Here is a 16999-nt window from a genome sequence, read left to right as displayed (position 1 = left end):
AAGATTGTAATTCTTCAACCATAGCCATGGTCCATTGTTCAGCCTGCGGACAACTAATAGCCTCTTGATATGTGGTCGGCTCATCACCAATAGTGTCTGCAATGCTCAGAGCATAATAAACTAACCCAGCACAAGCTGAATCCTCAAAACCATACCTTTGTGGTGTTCTGATCTGACGCCTGGGTCTACGAGTGGCAATGCTATCAATCTGATCTTGACCTTCCATGGTAACCTCCTCCTGAGTCTGTATCTCTGCATTTGTCTGCTGTTGCTGCTCATTCAGAATTAAAGTATCTTCATTTGCCTGCTGCTGTGATCTGATAGTCTGATCAATATTCATAACAGTCCTATTTATCTGATCCTGACCCTGATCTCTCTCAGAAGAACTTGGCTGTAGCTGCCTTAAAGGAGTAGCTATCTTATGAAATGTCACATCCCTACTGACTAAAAAACCTTGGGATCCAGGCTCTGTGCACCATAATCTGTAGCCTTTTATCCCAGATGCGTATCCTAGAAATACGCACTTCTTAGCCCTAGGGTCCAACTTTCCATCTCTTACATGTGCATAAGCTGGACACCCAAAGACTCTGAGTACTGAATAGTCTGCAGGTTTTCCTGTCCACATTTCTTCTGGAGTTTTCATGCCCAATGCTGATGCTGGAGATCGGTTTATAATGTAGCAGGCTGTGTGAGCGGCCTCTGCCCAAAAATCTCTAGTTAATCCAGAACTAGATAGCATAGATCTGACTCTCTCAATTAGTGTGCGATTCATGCGTTCTGCCACACCATTCTGTTGAGGTGTACCCACTGTGGTTCTGTGTCTGACAATGCCCTCTAATTTGCAAAAGTCATTAAACTCAGTAGAACAAAATTCTAATCCATTGTCAGTTCGGAAGGTTTTCAACTTCCTATCAGTATGCCTCTCGACCATAGCCTTCCACTTCTTGAATGTGTCAAACACATCACTCTTATTTCTGATAGTGTATATCCAGACTTTGCGGGAGTAATCATCAATAAAAGTGAGTAAATACCTAGATCCACCCTTGGATGTAATTGGGGCTGGTCCCCATAGGTCAGAATGAATATAATCTAATATACCAGCTGTCCTGTGCACGCCTGTAGAAAAGCTGACCCTGTGTTGTTTTCCGAACACACAATGCTCACAGAATCCAAGTGCACCAACCTTCTGACCACTTAGCAAACCACGTCTGCTCAGCTCCTGTAAACCCTTGTCTGAGATGTGGCCCAATCTCTGATGCCACAGGTGTGTCAACTGCTCAGTAGAAGACTGTACTGCTGAAGCCTGTCCAACTATTGTACTACCATCCAAATAGTAAAGGGTCCCACACAATTTCCCTTTCAATAAAGTCAATACTCCTTTATTGATAGTTATTGATCCTCTACCCCATCTGCCCTCGAAACCTGCACTATCGAAGGCATGTACTGAGAGAAGGTTTCTCTTTAGTTGAGGAACATATCTTACATCGTCCAAAGTCACCACAGTGTTTGCATTAGATTTAATTTGAACTGTACCAACACCTTCCACTTTGCAAATACCATCATCTCCAAGAAGAACGGTGCCCCCCTCACATGATCTAAAAGAAGAGAACCATTCCTTATGAGGTGTCATGTGGAAAGATGCTCCAGAGTCCACAATCCAAGTATCAGGATGACTGACACTGCAAGCAGCTGTAAATACTGCATCATTATCATTACTGTTGTGACCTGCTGATGAAACTGCAACCGTTGCCGAATCTGAGACGGTTCCTTTATCCTTTTGTTCCTTCTCTTTCTTAGACTGTAGTAGTCTACATTCTGATTTCCAGTGGCCTGGTTTCTTACAATAGTGACAAACACCTGGTCTTCTAGACCTAGACTTTGATCTGGTTTTGGATTTGCTTCTACCTTGTCCACCTTTCTTCTGCTCATCTCTACCTCTAACTATAAGTCCTTGAGCTGGAGTCTGAACTTGATGTTGTAACTGTACTTTCAATCTAAGCTCATTGGATAACAAAGTAGCTTCTACCTCTTCAAGACTTATTGTCTCTTTTTCATAGAGCATAGTAGTAGTAATATGCTCAAAGGACTTAGGCAATGAGTAGATAAGGATCAAAGCCTTGTCTTCTTCATCTACTTCAACACCAATATTTGATAAATCAAGTAGGAGCTTATTATACTCATCCAAGTGATCTTTGAGTGAAGTCCCTTCTGCCATACGAAATGTATGCAATTTTCCCCTCAAGTACAATCTATTAGTAAGGGATTTTGCCATATATAGACTCTTCAATTTTTCCCATACTCCCTTAGCTGTATCAAGATCCACAACATTTCGCAGGACTTTATCACTCAAACCCGAAAACAAAGTTCCTAGTGCTCTCTCATTAATCTCTTCTTTGACAACCTCATTATCTCCTGGGATTGCATCCATACCCTTGAGGGCTTTTGCTACACCCTTCTTAACCAACAAATATTTCATTCTTACCTTCCATAGTGAGAAGTCCCCTGTGCCATCAAATACAGCCACTTCATGCCTTATGGTAGTGGAATGAGAAACAAAAGCCGAATCGTTAGCCCTAGATGAATTTTGTTGCCCAACAGTAGCCATAGCTCTGATACCAATTGTTGGGATTAATGGGCACAAAACTCACTGTATCCGGCTTACCAATTAACAATTGGACTCATTCAGGCATTCCATCAAACACATCACAGGCATGAAAAGATAAGCACAAAGACACCAAATTTACGTGGTTCGGCAGCAAGTGCCTACATCCACGGGGAGGAGGAGCAATCCACTATGTCAATCTTCCCAATAGGGTACAAACATAGATACATAAGAGCCCAAAATATGGACTGACAAATGATCACAATAGGAGGCAAGATAAAACCAAATATAAAGCAAGAAACAACCTGATCGGATCACCCTTCTGCAGCCACAATGATAGATCAAAAGTGTAGTATGCAAATCAACCTTTCTACGGCTCCAATGGTAGATCAAATGAGTATCAAAAATATACCTTCCCTTGTTGCATTTACTTTAAACAGCAAAGAAGAAAGAGGCTCACGGAAACAGGAAAGTCACAGGAAGAAGCCACGGTTGAAGAAGGGAAGAAGGAAGAAAGCCTCCAGCGAGTGAAGACAAAGGGGAACCCAAGTCAGATGTTGCCAGGAGACCGAGAGCGCACGGGAGGATGAAGATGGGTGCGGCGGCTGAAATCCCTTTCACCCTAAAACAAAACAAAACCCTTCATCCCACGGGAAAAGAGGTAACATGTACCTTTTATATAATGAAATGTCATTTTGCAAATAGGTCCCTCTCAAAGCCACTATTTGGAGCAAAGTCCAAAATAGTCAACAGAATATGATTGCTAGAAGGACTATTAGTGCAACTAGCACAGTGAAGAGAACACCATCCCTAGCAAGTATTGTCACCACACCAATCAAGAGAAGGGTGGCAAGGAAGTAAGCAATGGAGATGAGAGCGATGAAGAACCCGGTGATCAAGGGCCCTGTCCATGTTATCTTGACCCTTTGAAACAAGTCTTTGAGAGTGAAATGCTTCCCCACATACAGCATCGCTGATGAGGAGACTGTGGTTGTCAGTGAAAACAATGAGATTAAGCTGCCTGCAAGTGCAAAGACCAGTGTCACTCCTAGGAACTTTCGCATATCTTCAGATATTTCCTTCACGATTTTTTGGGCTTCTGGGCTATTGAGATCTTTAGGTAGGAGGGAAATCTTGGATGACAAATCTGCCTTAATAGTATCCAAGGCTAGATGAAAGCCTAATGAGAGAAGGAGAAACGGCAGGAGCATGAGGAGTATGAGAGAGACCGTAAGCCTCCCATTTCGTAAAGAGATGGTTGAGGCTTTCCTCAGAATTCCAATGACACCCAACCCAGGAGATGGTTCTAAGCTAGTCATTACGAGCTTATTGTTGTTCTCCATTGGCGAATCAGGCATTGTAACCCAGCTGTGAATTTATACAAGTTCATCTGCTTGCGAACAAGATAATTAGTAAGCAAAAGGCTGTTTTCAATTGGATGGAAAAAACAATGTGGCTTACTGGATATAATACAATTAAGAAGCTTCAGAATTCCATTGTCATCTTTCATATTGTCAGCTGCGGAAGATACATTGTCAAGCATTGGGATAAGTTTTATTGATTGGGAAAAGATAAATCCTAAAGGCATTATGATAAACTTAATGGATTGAGACCTGGACGGAGAACTTAATGACTTTGGCCCTGCCGGCCCTTACCTTTGTCTCCATTGCTGTTTTTGAATATTCCTTGTTGGCATTTTCGTAAGATCTTTATTCTCAACATTTAAGACAAGCTAAGCCTTTGATTGGTCAGAATGGTTATATTTGCATGTGTATATTTGGCTCCAAGTCTTCGATTATAGAAAGAATGGGAATAATTTTGTTGCATGGTGTTTGGCTCTGGCGATAGATTCAGGTTCAGATCACCATATATGCAAATAACCTAGCACAGAGACAAGGGCTAGGTCATCAAGTCCTTCCAAATTACCCAGTGGTTAAATTAAATTACTTCAATTCAACACAAAAGAAAAACAAGCATAGGACCGGCCACTGTTAATTTGTCGGTAATAGATGAGAAATATTTTCTTAACCTCAAATGTTCAGAGATCCATTCTCTTCACCCTGTTGTTTTAATCTTTCTAGTAACTTTAGTATTTGTAGAGCAGGACATCAGCAATTTTTCATCTACATCAGGAGTTTAGTTTAAAATAATTCCATAAAGAGCTTGCGAGAATGAAATCTGATATGTTAATCATCTTGACTTGATTTCTGGCAGGTACTTTGCAAGAGACAAGAGATAAATTTCCATTTTCCGATGGTCCTTAGGTATATATTACTTTTTTGATTTACGACCATCGGGATGATCAACTTGACTTTAAGTATCCTGCATGATTTTGTTTTGAGTTATGCTGAGTGTGAAAGATCCAAGGTAGTTCACTAATTCTAGACTTATGTATGTTAATGGCTTTATGAACATGATTTTTAACCATTCTCAGTTCCCATACAACCTGGCACACCCATTTGTCAGAAGGCTTTTCTTCCTCTGTTTGTTTGTGGGCATCGATTGTATGTAAGTTAATAACAAAGATATCACCAACTAGCGACAACCTGATATTTCTTATAATCATCATAATATTTGGATGATGAGATGCTGTGTTTTTTTTTAATGGGTGTTGAGATGGACGAACGAACATTTGGCATCTCTTCCATCGACCAATTCCCGAAATTGTATATTTGCATGGCACAGTCTGAATTGATCCTTAGATGGTTGGAGGGCTAAACATTTTTTGTGATTTTAGCTACTCCACATTCCTACTGAATTAGTTATATGTGTTTTAGTTTTTCTTTCAAAACTTACATTTTCTGTGAGTATTTCTTTTCTTTTCTTTCTTTTTTTTTCTGATTGACATGGTCCATTCTTGCCCCCAGATAAGGTTCTTGCTCAGCCACTGGTAGGGTAAGTTCAGAGAAGGCAATGAAATCATTGGAAACTTTATCAAATCAACTGAACTAAACATTAATCTCAAACTAGTGGATCAGTCATCATCTACATAATTCTTTTTGGAGAAAAAAAAGAAGCATCTCGATAGTGATATCATTGTCTTGAATTACGCAAATTTATATGATTTTTTTTTGATAATACTCAACTTTTCAGAAGGGGAAGAAAATAGCAGGAAGACTGCCATCTTCTAAGATTGTCCATCAAGAAAAGATGAAGCCATGCCTGCCATTTCTTGGTCCTCATTGCAATCGGAATCTAGTATGTTCCTGGGCCACAACTCCCAGCAGAACTTTTGAATGCTTCATTGCCTTTGGCTCCTGACCATTAGACGTTTGGATGCCAGGAAACTTCCCTTTTCCTGTTTAACTTCAAACTTTTCTGAGAAACATGCTTAAACACCAAAGTTTACTTTTCTTTTACCGTTTAACTTCAGACTTCCTGAGAAACATGTGTGAACATCAAAGTTATTTTAAATTAGAATGCTAAGAGATTGGTTCAGACCACATTGATCTTTGGCCTTTCTATCTACATAAGAAGAGTTTTAGCAGCTTGGAATTGCCTTAAGCAGGTTAGTATAGCCTTCCGACATGTAAGATATGAGTGGCAGAGTTTGAGTAAAATCAAGCAGAATTATCATAAGGTTTTAAATACCTAGGGAGGTTGGTTCCCTGGAAAAGTTCCAGGAGGCTAAGTAATAAATGCCTCTTCTCTTTACTCTTCTTGTTTCGTAATTCCAATTAATCATTTGGTACAGGAACTCTATCAATGGGTTAGATTGTGATCGGCTAAGCTGCAAATAAAGGCCCCGACAAGATTAGCACGATACTCTTGAAAGCCCTTTCTAAAAATTTCATCATGTTTATCCATGTTGCATCATTGAAAGAAGAAACTTTATTCTTGCTGTTTGTGATTATGATTATGTAGTGAAAACACCCATAGCCCTTGCTGCATGGGAAATGAGAACAGATGAGATGCAAAAAAAAAGAAGAAGAAGAAGAGAACGATACAATTCCCTAACTTTGTTAGGGAAGGACTTCACCATCACTGGGAGTAAAAGACACCCTTGTGTAGGTGAAGTCACCTGATACCTTTATCTCCCTTCCATGACTCTTATGGCACTCATAGTAGAAAACTGTGTACACCACCTGGGAGAACATCTTCAACAGCAGGAGTATATTGAGCACAATTAATCCAGTGGCCTGGTGAGTCACCTGCTCGGATTGAACCTTAAGGATCCCAAAGCCATAGCCTCCATTGAGAACACCATCCACCATTAACAAGATGACAGCAATGAGAAACCCCTGTGCCCTCCTTCCCTTCACAAGATGTCCTGCCTTATCCAATGCCTGCAAACCATAGCAGTCGTCTTCCAATACCGAGATCACCAACCCCACCATCCATACCATACCCAGATAGACATACAAGAGCCGTGCCAGGAGGGCCAGCAGAGCACCGAGCACGATCAAAACCATCGATCCACGAGCATTCAGCATCAGCATAGCTATCAGGGACACCGACGTTACTGTGTAACCAACAAATAAGAGGGTGAAGTAGATGCGTGTCACAAAAGGACGCTTCCATGTTCCTTTGATCCTTTGGAATAAATCCTTGGGCGTCAGTTGCTTCCCGGAGTAAATCATGGCGGAGGAATAGACAATGATCATCATGGAGGAGAAGGATACCATGTACGAAGCTACTCGGAAGATTATATCAACATGCACAAAAACCTCTGCATCCTCCTTAATTTGGAGGAGTAAATTGTAGAACTGCGGGGTGCTTGGTTCCTTGATACTAAGGAGATATAGGTTGATGATGAAGTTTAAGAGTAATGGATAGATTGAAATATAGTTATCCATTGAGAGGAAAGAGCTTGGAAGAAAGGCTACTAGCATGACAAAGAGCATGAGCTTCTTGTTTCTAGCAGGGATGTTCATGGCTTCTCTGAGTATTCCCATGACACCTAATTGCTTGGATGAATCCATGCCAGCTGATGAATCTTTGGCCACTGCCATGAAGTGCTCGTTTGCTCAAAAGTGGGGAGATGGTGTATCCCTGGGAATGGTTCTTAGGAAGCCATCAATTGACTTCAATATATTGACCTGCACATTCTAACTGCTCTCTCCTGGTTTTTTTATTCCTTCTCTATGTAATTGGCATGGCACCATCGGCTCCTCTAAAGGAAACTTCTCTACAGAGCTCTTGTTCTTAACGAAGGGAGACTAATAGGAGAAGACTAAGAAAAATCAAACACATATTTTTTAATCCAGCCAACGAAATGCTTGGATTGGAGACTGCCCACAAAAGATGAGGATTGTTGCTTGTTAGTTTTGAATTTGGCGTGATCCTTCTATTAAATTCTAACCAAACTCTCTATGTTGAGTAAATTATGTCAGCAACTGGTCATTTGCTTGTTAGAAATTCAATCAATTCAAGTCTATATTACTATCATTAACTTTTTAGGGTCAAGAATTAAATTCATGGTAATTTGACTAATTGACTCTTTCAACAAGAGGCACTTCTAGAATAACAAAAGATTGTTTGTATCCATTTAATTCATTCAATGGGAATCTTTTGGTGTGAGAGTGAGCAAACCTTCATGCTTTTGCATAGTTTTAGTGTTCACAAGAGCCGGCGAAACACCTAACTGGTGGACGCTTGACACAGACCCAGCAACAAACATTTATTAAAAGCCTTCAAGTTCTCTAACTTTTGCTTGCTCAATTCCTCTGGTGAAGCCCAATAAATTGAGAGAGCAACTTTACAGGAAATAGAGAATCTATAGGTCTCTTGTAAGCATTCATAATATTGTTTTCCATCATTATCATAACAACAGGTAATACAGAACTTGTATTTTTCTCAAAAAACAAGTAAAGATGAATAATTAGAAATAAACTTCCAAAGATTGGGAGACTCATCTGATGATGACGGTTGATATATTAAATTCCAAGATCCTTTGCCTTTTTTTTCTCTATTCCTTCAATTTTGAGGACTTCCGAGCGGATCACCCATCCTATACTTGCACGACCACAGGAAATTGCAGAGATCTAATGAAATAAGGTGCCAATAATGTGCCCCGGCACCAGTATAATCTTTTGCTTGATTCAATCCACTTTATCAGACGATTCAAGCCTAATTAACAAAGCTGTTAAGAGTAGCGAATTTCTTTGTAAACTTTGGAGAGCCTAGAATATTCAGATACATGGACCCTTAGATAACTTGCTTGAATCAACTGAAGCCTAAATTGTAAAGGCCCGCATGTGGTTGGGCCGGCCTCCAAGCAAGGCGGCCCAACGCATGAGAAAGGGGGAGGGAGACTTCCGATTGGCTCCCTCCCCTGTTTTCAAACCCTTCACCCCTCCTTCCGAATCCATCGGAGGGGAGGTTAGAGGGCGATAAAACCCTACCAGCGAGGATCTCCTCCCTTCTCTTCCTAGGGCATCAGCTGACAGGCTTCTACAAAAAAAAAAAAAAAAAAAAGGGAGAAGGGAGATTGGGTTTTACCTTGCCGCAGGAGGAATCGAAGCGGTCGCCGTCGATCCAGTCGGGAAGACCTCGCCGGAGGCAAAGTGAGCACCTCCTCCTCCTCCTCCATCATCTTTGGCCATTACCTCTTGGGGATTGTAGCCGGGAAGCCGCCGGACTGAATGGGGAAAGCCGAACCCTGTTCAGCTTTCTCCTCTTCCGTTCTGGCCAGCTGACGCCGGGCGTGGCACCGTCGGCACGCCACAGGCCGACGACCATGGAGCGTCGCCGGCCATGGGCTGCCTACCGCCGAACCCCCCTTTTCTCCCCTTTCCGCCGGGAAGAAGGAAGAAGAGAGAAAGAGAAAGGGGCTTCCCATTCCCTTTCTCTTAATTTATTTTCCTCTCTCTAGTTGGGTTCCAGGGAGTTCATTGCTTTGAGGACTCTACATAGTCTTGGAAATGCTAGATCTTAGAGGACCCTTTAGAGGAATCAAACAGGGGTCCTAGATTATCATATCTCTTTGATAAATTTTAATGATGACTTGGTTCTGTAGGGGAACAATCTATTGGATGAGAGGACGCTGAGCAGAGTCATGCGCATTCCGGTTCATAGATCGCCGTGAGGGCGGATGATTAGTTGTCGAGTTTTCAATAAAGAGTAAGAACCCTTGTACGCCAATCCTGCATGATATAAATATTTTTGCACCATATATGTTGATATGCTATGATCCCGACAAAGCAAAAATAGGTTTATATTAAATTATATTTTGATCGTATTGGCTTGTGATTGGTATTATGATGGATGCACGTATGTGTATAACCTATATCTGCATAATTGGATTTATGGATGTGGTGGTATGGACTAACCATGTTATATTGATTGCCCTGTCACGGGCTGGAAACGTGACCATGGTTAGTCTAGGTCGGAAATAAAGTAGAAAAGGGAATGGATGTGTGTTTGTGAATTGATTAAATGAATAGGAACTTTGGGCTTATCTCGTTATTATTGTTTGCCCCATCACAGGCTGGAAATGTGATATTATCAATTGCCCCATCACAGGCTGGAAATGTGATACTATTGATTGCCCCATCACAGGCTGGAAATGTGATATTATCGATTGCTCCATCACAGGCTGGAAATGTGATACTATCGATTGCCCCGTCACGGGCCAGAAACGTGACCGGAATGTAGCCCAAAGTCGGAAAGATAATTGATCCGGATCAAGTTAATATAGAATGGAAAGAAAAAGCATTGAAAATATTAATGAAGATTTATGAGCTATCGCATGCTATATCATTCTTGCGTGGTTGGACTTTCATTGATATTTGACGTACATACTTATATTGATTATTTGAGCTTTTTGATAGCTGGTTTATGATTTCAGGAAATGTGCATCGATTTATCGTGGCTTTCAAATTCATACTATTATTGTATTGGTATGGATGTGTAGGGATTTTTACTGGGCTGTAAAGCTCACCCCCCTTTTTCTTTGTTTTTTTCAGAGTTGCAGGATGCATAGACATGGATGGGATGAGCGCAGAGTGCGAGTATGAGAGTCATTAGTTACTTAGTCTATCTCGATATCAATGAACCAATTTGATTATCTGGTCATGTTGGATTTATCTATTTGATTTAAGTGATTAACTGTGGAATTATCGAATTTTTGTTCATCTTAGGCCTTCCATGATCTTTAGGGCACTGCTCTAGGGCTCATGCAGCCGGTCGCGTACCGAACCCGGGTGCTGGGTTCGGGGCGTGACAGAGTGGTATCAGAGTTTAAGATTAAGGTATCCTAAGGTTTAGATTTAGGTGAGTGTGAGTGGGGAGTTATGATAGGAAAACTATCAGAGTCTTGGTTTATAATCACTTGAGATTGTAACAGAAAAGATATTATAGTCTAAGTTTTAAGATCACCAGGGACTGTGGCCTTAGTGGCATTAGAGTTTGAGGTTTAAGGTCATTGGGAATAGTGACAAAATTGAAATCCGAGCATATGTTTAAGATTACTAGGGATTATGATAGAAATATATCATAGCTTAAGGTTATGATCACTTGGGACATGATAATTAAATTCAGTGCTTAAGGTGTAAGATTACTGGGCATTGTGATAAAATGTATGCATCGGGTTTGGTTTTCGATGAGTGTGGAAAAAAAGTATAAATTGTCTTTGATCATGATAAGAGAGGTTTGACCTAAGATTAGTGTAGGAAGGTCAACATTGGTATATCAGTTATACCATGTTCAGATATTATTTAAATGACCTAGAAGTTCAGACTTGATATGAGTTTTGATGTGATCGTACTTTTGGGTTTTGCTACTAATTATTAGAGTGGGGTTTGTATGTAGATCTTCCATAGTATTGGAGTGAGCTAAGAAGATTTCATAATATTGAAAGGAATGTTCTTCGAAGTTGAATATGTATGTGGATTATATCTGGTGTTGGCATGTTGTATATTGCAAATAGGACTATTTTTTATTGATGTATTTGATTATTTTGAGGCCATAGAGTATGCATATTGACAGAGAAATTCTAATTATTTGAATTCTCATGTTTGGATTGGGCTACTGGATTTTACTTATAATTGTAGAAGACTATTTGATGTGTTAATTTAAAACTCAAGCCTAGATTTAATATTTGAGCAGGGATCTTTTGTCATTGTTGATGAAGCCACTAATAAATGCCATATTGAGTAAAGACTTCGATCATGAGATGCTTACATGAATTATGGTGAAGAAAGATCTGGAGATCGATAGAGTTAATTTCTAATCATAGTGTATTGGCTCAATGACTTCTAACCTATTGAATTTGAAGTAAATCTTTTTGGAAAGAAGATCAACATAGATTGTCTAATCGAATTGCTAAGGAAATCCAAAGTTAATTAAACCTAAATATTTTGGATTCTAAGTTATGAAGATCATGTACTGACTTTAAACTTGATTAATGGCTTGAGTGTTAGTTATGGTTAGTATACTCTACATAAATTGAGGACAGACAGATCTAGAGGTTCCGCTCAATTAAAATTCTAAAATTTGGATTTTTCTTACTCCTAGGGCAAAGTGATATTTCGGTCATAAATTATTTAGAGGCTTTAGAGTATTTAATGAATTAAATCAGAGTGCGCAACGGAAGTGTGGTGGTTTGAGTTATTTTGAAACTGGTTAAGGACATTAATATCTGATCTAAAAGGTATTATGATGGAACACTTGAGTTAGTTTCTAGTAGAGGAGAATGTTGTTAATTCTATGGATGATCTAGAGGTAGCTATATAATTTTCACCAGTGGGTTTTTCTATTATTGACAAGTTTTGGAAGAACCTTGGGCATCTTAAATTTAGCATTAACGGTTGATGATTACTTGGTTGGGCTTAGACCTGGAATGTTTTAACATGAATCTCCTATTTGTTGGAATGATGTGGGCGGGAGAAAATTATTAGGCCCAGAGATAGTGCAATAGACCATAGATAAGGTGCAAGTGATCAGAAAACGACTTCGTACAGCTCAGAGTCGTCAAAAGAGTTATGTTGATAATAGGAGAGAACTGAAATTTTAAATTTGGGATCATGTTTTCTTGAGAGTGTCACCCACTAAAGGAGTGATGAGATTTGGGGTTTGTGGTAAATTGAGCTCTAAGTATGTTGGTCCGTTTGAGATTTTGGATAAGGTTGGAGAAGTGGCATATCAACTGGCTTTATCACCGGCTTTATCCAGTGTGCACAATGTTTTTCATGTGTCAATATTGAAGAAATACATCGCAAACCTGAGTCATGTGGTAGCATATGAGCCATTACATCTTCATGAGTATTTGATCTATGAAGAGTTTCCAACACGAAATCCTGGATTGAAAAGATCAGGTACTACAGCATCGAACCATTTCTTTTGTAAAAGTACAATGAAATAATCATACAGAAAGAGAGGCTACTTGGGAGCACGAAGAAGAGATGAATGTCAAATATCCGCAGCTTTTTGAAACTTCAGGTATGTCAATTTCGAGGACGAAATTTTTTTTAGAGGGGGAGAATGTAAAGGCCCGCATGTGGTTGGGCCGGCCTCCAAGCAAGGTGGCCCAACGTATGAGAAGTCTCCCTCCCCTATTTTCAAACCCTTCTCCCCTCCTTCCGAATCCATCGGAGGGGAGGTTAGAGGGCGATAAAACCCTACCAGCAAGGATCTCCTCCCTTCTCTTTCTAGGGCATTAGTTGACAGGCTTCCACAAAAAAAAAAAAGGGAGAAGGGAGATTGGGTTTTACCTTGCCGCGGAAGGAATCGAAGCGGTCGCCGTCGATCCGATCGGGAAGACCTCGCCGGAGGCAAGGTGAGCACCTCCTCCTCCTCCATCATCTTTGGCCATTACCTCTTAGGGATTGTAGCCGGGAAGCCGCCGGACTAAATGGGGAAAGCCGAACCCTGTTCGACCTTCTCCTCTTCCGTTCCGGCCAGCCGACGCCGGGCGTGGCACCGCCGGCACGCCACAGGCCGACGACCATGGAGCGTCGCCGGCCATGGGCTGCCTACTGCCGAACCCCCCTTTTCTCCCCTTTCCGCCGGGAAGAAGGAAGAAGAGAGAAAGAGAAAGGGGCTTCCCATTCCCTTTCTCTTAATTTATTTTCCTCTCTCTAGTTGGGTTCCAGGGAGTTCATTGCTTCGAGGACTCTACATAGTCTTGGAAATGCTAGATCTTAGAGGACCCTTTAGAGGAATCAAATAGGGGTCCTAGATTATCATATCTCTTTGATAAATTTTAATGATGACTTGGTTCTGTAGGGGAACAATCTATTGGACGAGAGGATGCTGAGCAGAGTCATGCGCATTCCGGTTCATAGATCGCCGTGAGGGCGGATGATTAGTTGTCGAGTTTTCAATAAAGAGTAAGAACCCTTGTACGCCAATCCTGCATGATATAAATATTTTTGCACCATATATGTTGATATGCTATGATCCCGACAAAGCAAAAATAGGTTTATATTAAATTATATTTTGATCGTATTGGCTTGTGATTGGTATTATGATGGATGCACGTATGTGTATAACCTATATCTGCATAATTGGATTTATGGATGTGGTGGTATGGACTAACCATGTTATATTGATTGCCCTGTCACGGGCTGGAAACGTGACCATGGTTAGTCTAGGTCGGAAATAAAGTAGAAAAGGGAATGGATGTGTGTTTGTGAATTGATTAAATGAATAGGAACTTTGGGCTTATCTCGTTATTATTGTTTGCCCCATCACAGGCTGGAAATGTGATATTATCAATTGCCCCGTCACAGGCTGGAAATGTGATACTATCGATTGCCCCATCACAGGCTGGAAATGTGATATTATCGATTGCTCCATCACAGGCTGGAAATGTGATACTATCGATTGCCCCGTCACGGGCCAGAAACGTGACCGGGATGTAGCCCAAAGTCGGAAAGATAATTGATCCGAATCAAGTTAATATAGAATGGAAAGAAAAAGCATTGAAAATATTAATGAAGATTTATGAGCTATCGTATGTTATATCATTCTTGCGTGGTTGGACTTTAATTGATATTTGACGTACATATTTATATTGATTATTTGAGCCTTTTGATAGCCGGTTTATGATTTCAGAAAATGTGCATCGATTTATGTGGCTTTCAAATTCACACTATTATTGTGTTGGTATGGATGTGTAGGGATTCTTACTGGGCTGTAAAGCTCACCCCCCTTTTTCTTTCTTTTTTTCAGAGTTGCAGGATGCATAGACATGGATGGGATGAGCGTAGAGTGCGAGTATGAGAGTCATTAGTTACTTAGTCTATCTTGATATCAATGAATATTGAAAGTTTTTTTGTAAATGAACCAATTTGATTATCTGGTCATGTTGGATTTATCTATTTGATTTAAGTAATTAACTGTGGAATTATCGGATTTTTGTTCATCTTAGGCCTTGCATGATCTTTAGGGCACTGCTCTAGGGCTCATGCGGCCGATCGTACCGGACCCGGGTGCTGGGTTCGGGGCGTGACATAAATGATCCCTTTTTTGGGAAAAATCTACTTTTTGGGAATATGAGTCGAAGCAATAATAAGAATATTTCTAGCGGAACATCTAAAATATAATCTTTTCAGGAGTAGCTTAATGCATTTGGAGGCTTAAGGCGAACTCAAAGGCCTAACATAAATATACTTGGAGGCCTCAATGCATAAATAAGGAAAGAAATAATAAATTTCTTTAGGTAATAGAGACGTCCCAACATAAATGTATTTGGGGCTTCAATGTATTTATAGCTATAGAGATACGTAGCATTTGGGGCCCCAAAAGCATTGGGGACCTCAATGCATTTAAATACTTATCTTGGAACTCACTATAATAAATGTATTTGGGGGCCGAAGCCTTAGGTGACTGAGGCGGTAAGTTTACCACATTTGTGTGTTACTTTGCATGCAAAAAGATGCAAAGCTACTCGTAATTCAGTTGTTTTGAGGAATCAAGTGTGCATCAAATCCCTGTAGAGCAGGAATTATGGGTTTCTTCCACAAATTTCTTAAAATCAGATTGCTCTGTAGATGTTTTGAGTCTCACTTATTGTTTCTCCAAAAAATTCCGAAACATAGTTGATAACACCATCCACAGAAGTTGCATCCCAAGTAAGTTTCTGATAATGCATATAACTCATCCATATGAATTTTTAAAAAAAAATACAGAAAAAAATGATTGGATCATCCACCCTCCATTAAAAAGAAGGCACATGAGTGCACAGGGGAGTTTAGGCCAGATGCAATTTTATATATTTTGTCATTATGATTGGATCATCCACCCTCCATTAAGGGGGTAGCAAGGAACATTTGTACTGGTAGTTGATATGGAGTCCATAAAGGAACCAGGAATTACAAATCACAAACCAAATTAGCCAATAGAAAACCTTAACTACTGCTGGGTATTTAGTACGACTAGGTGAATATAGAACTAAGGAAGGTTTTAGTATCAAATAGAGCAATAAGATTCATCCTTTTGCCTTGTAACTGGTCTCAAACCTGGATCTTCTTGAAAAAAAGAACGAAGTGAAACCGCAAGAGAAGTTTGTAGACACAATGTAGATAATGAAAACCACTATAACATGTAGTTAGTTCGTAACCTAAAAATGGACAGATTGTGGGTATCCTTTGTAATTGGATTGTAAACCAGTTCCCATCATATATAAGCTCAATCAGACACCGTTCCTTCCTATGAAACAGTAACACAATTAATGAACAGGTATTTTGATTGGTCATGGATCTAGCAAGACGGTGGCAATTAATACGGCAGTTGAGAAATCATACCTCTAAAACCTGGACAGAAAGAAACGAGTGGTGAATGGTGATGCCTCACATCACGGTGGAGACCCAACCAGCACCAGCCACATAAAAATCTCTTTGCACGAATCTGGAAGACATCATACCTGGGACCAAGATCAAAACCTCTCCCTCAACTAGTACACCGTACAAATGTACACGCTTTTGGAGCTCGCCCATGGCGTTTTTTTCTTTTTTGTGGTAGATCTAAGACGGAGTTCTTTGGACCCATGAGGGGCAGATGCAAAGGGCTTTTCGAATTTTGTTGTTTTCTAATTTTGTTTTGGATATATTCGTACGCCGTTTCAGCAAAAAGACAAAAAAGAATAGTGGTTAGCTCTAAAAGAAACTAAAAGATCTCTCCCCAACACACCATGCCTCCTTTCCTTTATTTATTTATCTTTCTCAACTGCTGAAAATGTAAATATGTGAAAAAAATATAAAAACAACTGAAAATAAAGGTTTTCTTAATCCAATCCTAGTTATAAAAAAAAGAAAGAAAAAACAAAAGACCAACCCAAATGTCACAAGAGATCTCTCTCAATTCAATACCATAGTTTGATAATAAACATTCACAACTATATCAATCCCTTATGAAGCACAAACACATTCTAAGACAGACACCAACATTAACAGAATCAACAATAAGGCAGCAAAGAAGCACCCCAACCAAGGCATTCAGCAGAAACACTTTTAA

The 16999-nt window shown here is 40.1% G+C and overlaps 2 protein-coding genes and 1 long non-coding RNA gene across 3 annotated transcripts; all 3 read right to left on the bottom strand.

Moving 5' to 3' along the window:
* Nucleotides 1-3348: 3348 nt before the first annotated feature.
* On the bottom strand, nucleotides 3349-3945 carry LOC148714855 (uncharacterized). Its single transcript, XM_088714708.2, has one exon. It carries the CDS (start codon nucleotides 3943-3945, stop codon nucleotides 3349-3351), a length of 597 nt encoding a protein of 198 aa, XP_088570834.2.
* Nucleotides 3946-6564: 2619 nt separating this feature from the next.
* Nucleotides 6565-7554, bottom strand: LOC148714854 (uncharacterized). Its single transcript, XM_088716650.2, has one exon. It carries the CDS (start codon nucleotides 7552-7554, stop codon nucleotides 6565-6567), a length of 990 nt encoding a protein of 329 aa, XP_088572776.1.
* Nucleotides 7555-8310: 756 nt separating this feature from the next.
* On the bottom strand, nucleotides 8311-10065 carry LOC103699457 (uncharacterized). Its single transcript, XR_015975700.2, has 2 exons — nucleotides 9044-10065; nucleotides 8311-8684 (listed from the first exon to the last, which is right to left on the bottom strand). It is a non-coding gene; the product is annotated as an uncharacterized LOC103699457 (long non-coding RNA).
* Nucleotides 10066-16999: the final 6934 nt, after the last annotated feature.

This window comes from Phoenix dactylifera, chromosome 2, assembly GCF_051530095.1.
Source record: "Phoenix dactylifera cultivar Ajwa chromosome 2, Ajwa_hap1_PhDact_Kaust_v1.1, whole genome shotgun sequence".
In the NCBI taxonomy this organism is placed as follows: domain Eukaryota; kingdom Viridiplantae; phylum Streptophyta; class Magnoliopsida; order Arecales; family Arecaceae; genus Phoenix; species Phoenix dactylifera.
Note: the sequence above shows the minus strand (reverse complement) of the source record. Positions and strands in the feature narration are given on the sequence as shown.

Bases quoted from the DNA above. Each gene is read 5' to 3' on its own strand.
- LOC148714855 (XM_088714708.2), bottom strand. From the start codon at position 3,945: ATGGAGAACAACAATAAGCTCGTAATGACTAGCTTAGAACCATCTCCT.
- LOC148714854 (XM_088716650.2), bottom strand. From the start codon at position 7,554: ATGGCAGTGGCCAAAGATTCATCAGCTGGCATGGATTCATCCAAGCAA.